Below are 8,445 nucleotides of genomic sequence, written 5' to 3' on the forward strand. Positions count from 1 at the left end.
CCTAATTGTTCCCAATGTGCAGGTTGGTGCCTTGCATGGTTTCCTCCGCCATTGGTGTGTGAATGTGTGTGTGAATGTAAATGCACAACAAATATTCTATATAAATGTACCATTTACCATTTATACACAGTAAGAAAGTAATAGCCAGCCAGCTCTCCGAAGTCCTTCTGGTACTTTTTAAGTCATAGACACACGGACACTGGACAGCATACACGGACTGTGGCGTTGAAGGCCGAGCTGTAGTTGATGAGTAACAGCCTGACACATCGACATCACCCCCATCCCCCTCCCCCTGTTGTCTATCTCGGAAAGAGTGACGCGCAAGCACCTGTGAGACTGGAGTCATCCGTGGGTCTGTTGGAGCAGTATGCAAACTGCGATGGGTCCAGAGTAGACGTCGTGTGCTGCGGAGGGAAGAGCAGATGTGGTCTTGTCTTTATACTAGCCTCTCGAAGCACTTTGTGAATGCTGAGGTCATGGTCGCTACCGGGCGCTTAGTCGTTCAGGCCAGATGGGGAGTCGATCTTGGGTGCGCGGGCAATGATGGACGCCTTGAAGCAAGAGGGGGCTGCAAGAGGGGGCTGCAAGAGGGGGCTGTAAGAGGGGGCTGCAAGAGGGGGCTGAAATGGTCGCCGAGCCATCCCTGTCAGCCTGGCAAGGCCAGACTAATATCTGCGCAGGGCATTTTCTTTTTTCCTGTGGCAGTTTCCAGGCTAGTGATTTGCTGGGATAGTATTCGCAAGACTTTCCGTCAAACCGACCGTTATATTCCGTTTAGTCTAAATAAGGCATAAGGGCAGCGGCAGTGGCTCAGGGGTAGAGTTGCCGGCTGGAAACCCATGCAGTTCGATCCCGGGACTCGACCCTGAGTTTGTGTCGAAGTGTCCTTGAGCAAGACTCTGAACCCCTAATTGCTCCCGATGTGCAGGTTGGTGCCTTGGAAGGTTTCCTCCGCCATCGGTGTGTGAATGTGTGTGTGAATGGGTGAATGCAATGCACAATCTATGTAAAGCACCTTGGATAAAGGCGCTATATAAATGCACCCTTTCCCATTCATAACGGCTTAGCTTACTGATGGTGCAGTAAAGCTGCTCAATGTGAAGTACTGTGTAGTAGTGCAATAAGCCAAGAACGGTACCCTAGTGCAATAGTCCAGCAAATAGTGTTCTGCATGTGTGCTGTAGAACTGTGGTTTGCAAACTTTTTCATGTCAAGGACCCCCAAATTGACACTAGTTAGCTCGCAGACCCCCATTTGAAATGATATTCCAGGGACCCCCATAAGAGATGTTATTATGGCTCTAGCAGTGATTCTCAACCACTTTAATTTCAAGGACCCCCAGTTTGACATGAGTTACTTAGGCTACGGAGCCCCATTGAATGGCATTTATATCTCTGAGACCACAATTTATATCATAAAATCAATGTTAATTACAAATGGAACCGTTTTGTTCCATTTGTACACTCGGTACACAGTTTTGTACACAGTTACAGACCCGTAAGGGCCCATTTGGTTCCTAACTATCATTTAGCTGGTGACCCTCTAGAACAGGGGTTCTCAACGTTTTTGGCCGGGGACCCCCGGAAATGCTTTGTCAATGTCTCGGGACCCCCGCCCCGCCCCCTCCCGACCCCCAATATAAATTGACTGCTACAATAACCTTAACCCATTTTGGGCGGGAACCCCTTTTGGTGTTTTAAGCATTATGTTATAATTTAGCTATTGAAAAATAGCAGATCTACAAGCTCGTAGCGCGCCACAGAGTGGCGCGCTATGAACTTGTAGGTCTGCTATTTTTGAAAAATCGTGAAAATATATATATATATTTTTTTCTTTTTTTGAAAATATTTTGGGGACCCCCTAAAATAATTTGGCGACCCCCTGAGGGGTCGCGACCCACGGGTTGAGAACCCCTGCTCTAGAACTCCGTCAAGGACCCCTAGGAGTCCCCGGACCCCACTTTGGGAACCACTGGTAGAAGGCCCTTGCCAAGTCGTCGGTTGGCATGGCGGTTGATGGCACACATCACGTCTTCCTAACGATATCTCTTTGACAAACAACACATGTACGTATAAACATCTACTGACGTTCTAAAGGCTGTTAACAAGGCGCAGTCGGTCAATTGTGATTTTTTTTTCCATCTGCGCGTTCAAGCTGGTACACATTTTGAAATGCATGTGGATAGCTGTTTCCTGTCATGCCATGCGAACATCAAACGGAGAACATTTAGCGCGTCACCCTCAGACGATAGTGACTCACTGATGGGTCTTCACTCTGAGTCCGTTTAAACGGGACCTCTCTTTAACCCCGTTCCTCTGAAGATGAAGAGAAGACGAAGAACACAGTGGAGGGCCAGTGGAAGGAGGCATAATGGTCCCAGAGTGTTGCCATGTGTGCCTGGCCTTGCCTGGCTGTTGTCCCGTTCCCACAGTAGTGACAGCTGCCCTCTGGGTGCCTGCAGGGGCCAGAGTGCAGTCCAAAAAAAAGGGTCCCAGCTAGAGATGACACCTCCTGTAGCTGGAGGAGTGATGTCAGGCCTATTCTGTGACTTGGGGAGAAAAAAGGGAATATACGCAGTGCTGCCCTCTTGAGTAAAGTTTCTTATGGGTTTTTGATGAATTGAACAAGGTGGACCCTCTTGTAAACAAGTGTAATGCTTAATTGGGTCGTCCACTCACAGTTAACAGTCTTTGTATTGAGTTTGTACTTGAAATGTACTGTAATTCTGCAAACTGTTAATAAATATTTCAATCAATCAATCAATCTTTATTTATGAAACGAAATCACAGCAGCAGTCCTACCTAGAGAGAGAAAGTCATAAGAAACTTTACTCAAGAGAGTGAGGATATTCCCCTTGTTTTCTCCATTGATCTTCAAGAATCTGCACCCATTAGCCACAGAGACTATTAGTCTCGCCTTCACCTGTAACGGTTTTGTTGTTCTATCCTGTGACTTGGTCAGACGCACGCACACACGGACACGCACACACGGACACGCACACACGGACACGCACACACGGACACGGACACACAGACACGCACACACGGACACGCAAACACACACACGCACACATGGACACGCACACACGCAGTGCCGGAGGGCTTCTTTCTCAACCTGTGTGTCGGTCAGAGGACTGGCTGGCTGGCTGGCTGGCTGGCTGGCTGGCTGGCTGGCTGGCTGCAGGTCTCTTGGCACAGGGCAGAGGACTGGCTGGCTGGTTGGCTGGCTGCAGGTCTCTGTGTGTCGGTCAGAGGACTGGCCTGCTGGCTGGCTGCAGGTCTCTGTGTGTCGGTCAGAGGACTGGCCTGCTGGCTGGCTGCAGGTCTCTGTGTGTCGGTCAGAGGACTGGCTGGCTGGCTGGCTGCAGGTCTCTTGGCACAGGGCAGAGGACTGGCTGGCTGGCTGGCTGGCTGCAGGTCTCTGTGTGTCGGTCAGAGGACTGGCTGGCTGGCTGGCTGCAGGTCTCTTGGCACAGGGCTAAGGCGGCCGGCCACCTTTGATCCCTCAGTGGAAGCTTTGCTCCCAATCTCACAGCTGTGTTTGCACCTCTCCTCCCCTCCTCCCCTCTCCACCCCTCCTCCCCTCCCTCTAAAGTCCCCTCTCTCCCTCTTATCCAGCACAACCCCCCCCCCCCCCCTCCCACACAGCGAAACACTCCTTTCTATCCCCATAGACGTGTACAGGGGTATTCATCCACACTAGTGAGGCCGTCTGTCATTATTTCATATTTGCCAGTTATTTAGAAACCTGGATACAGTTATTAGGGACCCTCCTCTGGCTCTTCTCTCCGTGGATACAGTTATTAGGGACCCTCCTCTGGCTCTTCTCTCCGTGTTCTCTCTGGATACAGTTATTAGGGACCCTCCTCTGGCTCTTCTCTCCGTGTTGGCATAAAGTATCTCACTGTCTCTCTCTCTCTCTCCTCCCACCTGTCGCCCTGCGTATATCTCACTGTCTCTCTCTCTCTCTCTCCTCCCACCTGTCGCCCTGCGTATATCTCACTGTCTCTCTCTCTCTCTCCTCCCACCTGTCGCCCTGCAGACTCACATATCCAGACTGCCGCCCGGCGCAGTTCCTGGCCAGTCGCTGGCTATCGAGGGTGGCGTGTGTCGCCTGACCAACACAGTGGAGTAGAACTACAACACACCCACAGTGGAGTGAACTACATCACCCACCTTCCTCGTGTGGGCTTCTTCCAGCAATACTCCAATGCAGCGTACCCCCAACCTCCCCCGAAACCAACACACACAATGCAGCGTACCCCCAACCTACCCCCAAACCAACACACAATGCAGCATACCCCCAACCTACCCCCAAACCAACACACACAATGCAGCGTACCCCCAACCTACCCCCAAACCAACACACACAATGCAGCATACCCCCAACCTACCCCCAAACCAACACACACAATGCAGCGTACCCCCAACCTACCCCCAAACCAACACACACAATGCAGCGTACCCCCAACCTACCCCCAAACCAACACACACAATGCAGCGTACCCCCAACCTACCCCCAAACCAACACACACAATGCAGCGTACCCCCAACCTACCCCCAAACCAACACACACAATGCAGCGTACCCCCAACCTACCCCCAAACCAACACACACAATGCAGCGTACCCCCAACCTACCCCCAAACCAACACACACAATGCAGCGTACCCCCAACCTACCCCCAAACCAACACACACAATGCAGCGTACCCCCAACCTACCCCCAAACCAACACACACAATGCAGCGTACCCCCAACCTACCCCCAAACCAACACACACAATGCAGCATACCCCCAACCTACCCCCAAACCAACACACACAATGCAGCGTACCCCCAACCTACCCCCAAACCAACACACACAATGCAGCATACCCCCAACCTACCCCCAAACCAACACACACAATGCAGCGTACCCCCAACCTACCCCCAAACCAACACACACAATGCAGCGTACCCCCAACCTACCCCCAAACCAACACACACAATGCAGCATACCCCCAACCTACCCCCAAACCAACACACAATGCAGCATACCCCCAACCTACCCCCAAACCAACACACACAATGCAGCGTACCCCCAACCTACCCCCAAACCAACACACACAATGCAGCATACCCCCAACCTACCCCCAAACCAACACACAATGCAGCATACCCCCAACCTACCCCCAAACCAACACACACAATGCAGCATACCCCCAACCTACCCCCAAACCAACACACACAATGCAGCATACCCCCAACATACCCCAAAACTACCCCCAAACCAACACACACACGCACAGCAGTGTTGATTTCGTCGACTAATACTAAGACGAAAAATGTTCGTCGACTACCTTTTTTCACTGACGAAAACTAAATGGAAACTAAATGAAAACTAAGCTATGATGATTATTGACAATTTCGTTAACAAATAAAAACTAGACTAAAATGTTAGGAAGGGACTAGTGGACAAGAGATCCAGTATAAGTAAATGACAAGTAATTTTACACTTAGTTGCATGCTGAAAATAGCAGATCTACGAGCTTGTAGATCGGCTATTCTCAGCAAGTGTAAAATCAGTCATTACGACGCCATCAAGGCCCGCCAAAATACTAAGACTAAAACTAGACTAAAACTAAAGACATTCAAGGTGACTAAAAATGTGACTAAAACTAAATGAAAACTCTTCAAGAGTCTATGACTAAAACTAAAAACAACATTTGCTGTCAAAATCAACACTGCACGGACGCACGCACGCACGCACACACGCACGCACGTGCAGTGTAAACACGATCACCATAATATCCTCCACCACTCCCCCGACCGACCACACTCTCTCTCTCGGCCACCGCGCCCAACAAGCCCAGACGTAATAAGCTTTAGCTGTTTTTTTTACAGGTGTCCAGTGAAGGAGGGAGGGGTTTATAGAACTTTGGCATAGTGCACTTAAAGGACCTCTCCTCCCCCTCTCTGTCTGCCTCCAGCATGTAAACTATCTATGCCAACTTCCCCCTTTGCCCCCTTTAGCTCTGCCAGGTTCTCTGCTGGTTTAGACTCCATTGCCTTGACCTCACCATTTGTTAGTTTTTTCTTTGTTACAAGCCCGAGATATACTATAGTCCGGTGGGGGGGGGGACACATTTGGTATATAGTTTTGTTTTTTTCAATGGCCTAAAATATTGTCTCTATACATACATTCATGAATCCACGTGCAGACCGGCTGTCGGTATTGGGCAATGTTTTTATATGGTATGTGACCATACCATTAATATAAGGCAAGGTTTTCAAATTTTCATTATGCATGTGACATGTCAAACTAGGGGGTTTTCATGATTCTGAATCCATTCCAAGCATTAGTTTTGCACAAACAAAACACTCCTTGGGCTACACATTATTGTGATGAGGTCAGCACATTTTGGGCACATTAAGGGCAAGTGGCTATGGCCGTTTTTAGCCCAAGGAGTGTTTGACATGTCACATGCTACATAAAGCATAATGAAAATTTGAAAACCTTGCCTTATATTATACACGGACCACTTTTACCGGCGCAACGGAAGCTGGTGTGCATGTCTGTGTAGCAGCTAACAATAGCCACACCACTCTAGAGTCCATCGACAACAACGGGAGGTAATAATAAATCTATCGCGACTAGCGACTGGACCGCTGAGCGCCGTCTAACACAGGATCTTTTTTCAGAATTAGACGGGATGATTTAGATCGGGAGTTATGATCGTTTTAAGATTTTCGTTTTCGTCAGCTAAACAGGCAGGGGAGATTTTCGATGACGTGTCACTTTTTGACACGTCATCGGATCGGGCAACAAGCGCTCCAAGGCTCTAGAGCGATGCGAACGGTTTTGTTATCATTAATCTCCGTCCTGTTTATCAGTCTCCGTGTTGGGCACTTGACCATGACCTTTGAACTTGGACGGAGAACTCCGCCCTGGGCTTCCATGGTGTCAAAACATTTGCTCAATACCGACAACCGGTCAAGACAATATGTTAGGCCAATAAAAGAAAACAACATACCAAATGTCCCACTTCAATCAAAAGAAGCCTGTTGGCTAGTTGTGCGCCGGCCGGTGTCGCACCACTACAGTAAACTGATCTACAAGCTCACAACGTGCCACTGCCCCGACACAATGCGAGCGACTACATGGGTTATTTCTGGTGTGCGACACTGCACGTAACAACGTATACATTCTGTGTTACTCTTTTTTTAGCTAAAGGCGTTGTCCTTCCTATTGTATATAAGCTATTTCTTAAGGAAACAGGGTGGATATCCACGTTATTTTATATTGCTTAGTATATAAGGTGCTTTAAATGCAAGACTGTTTATTTCTGTTGTTCGGACCCTTTTTTTTTTAGTTTCGGAGGATGTCAAGAATGCAGATGGTGGAATGCCTAATACCCCAGATAATTGTAAATTATGTGTGATTGGGTGTTTTTGTAGCTGTGAATGTTTAATAATATCAACGCTTAAAGCGATTTTAGAAAGCATAGCATAAAGACCACCATTCATAAGTTGAGCATATTGTGACCTCTTAATTGTCATGTGCATCTTTTGCTTAACGATCATCGTGAAGTTGACCATAGCCATAGGATGATATTGCTTTGCCAAATTATCAAAAAAAAAAAGTGAATACAAAGCTATTCTAACAAGAGCTGCATGTGCAAAACTAAGAACCTACGCCACTTTCTGTTGTTAGCGAGGTTTAGGATTGGTTGTTGAAATATGAGATATGCACTTCTTCCCAATGTGATGCTGCTCAGGTAGACGTACTTGATCCCCTTCACCACGACTGTTAGTCGCCATTTGAAAAAGCAGTTTATATTTGTATAGTCACGTTGACAGAGACCTGTATTTTCTTGTCGAGAGAGAAAAATAATCGACAAAGAAACACTTGATGCATTTGTAATGCCTATGAAATGGTGCTGTTACGTATTGTGCTTGAAAACGAAGTAAGGGTCTAATTGTGTGCTTCTCTTGGGATAATCAAAGTTTCCTTTCATTTTTGTTTTGTTTAAAAGGTTTTTTTAGTTATTAATAAGATTTAGATTTGATTTAAAACAAATACTATAACACAGCTTACTGTGTCTTTACTTGAATTGTATTTAATATAAAATTGCGGAAGCTGTTTGAAAATGATAATGTGTACATCTCTATTACAGTCCTCTAAAAGCAAATAAATGCTACGTTACACATTTTTGTGTCGGCTAAGTTTTAGTTCCCTTAATTGCATGATCTGAGTATTACGCTGCCTCTTATTTCCCCTTGTTTATTTCAAAAAGAAAACCTACAATGCTATTTGGAGAGTAGCATCTGTTTTAAGCCCCACCAGACAGCCTTAAAGGGCTGTCGTCCTCTCTCAGTTGCACATATCATATAATCTGAACTGTGGGCTGCCAAAGATTTATAGTCTAGAAATAAATTACATGCTGGACAATAACTGGAGTGAAAA

At 47.3% G+C, this 8,445-nt stretch overlaps 1 protein-coding gene across 1 annotated transcript in view; it reads left to right on the forward strand.

The window, feature by feature from the left end:
- The window catches only part of tasp1 (taspase, threonine aspartase, 1), a 59,851-nt gene extending 55,463 nt beyond the window's left edge, over positions 1 to 4,388 (forward strand). The window contains exon 14 of the mRNA XM_079512676.1: positions 4,042 to 4,388. Within this exon, the coding sequence (XP_079368802.1) occupies positions 4,042 to 4,134 (93 nt within the window). The 3' untranslated portion in view covers positions 4,135 to 4,388. The remainder of the gene's footprint in view (positions 1 to 4,041) is intronic.
- Positions 4,389 to 8,445: the final 4,057 nt, after the last annotated feature.

Source organism: Electrona antarctica (assembly GCF_951216825.1).
Source record: "Electrona antarctica genome assembly, chromosome: 10".
Lineage (NCBI taxonomy): Eukaryota > Metazoa > Chordata > Actinopteri > Myctophiformes > Myctophidae > Electrona > Electrona antarctica.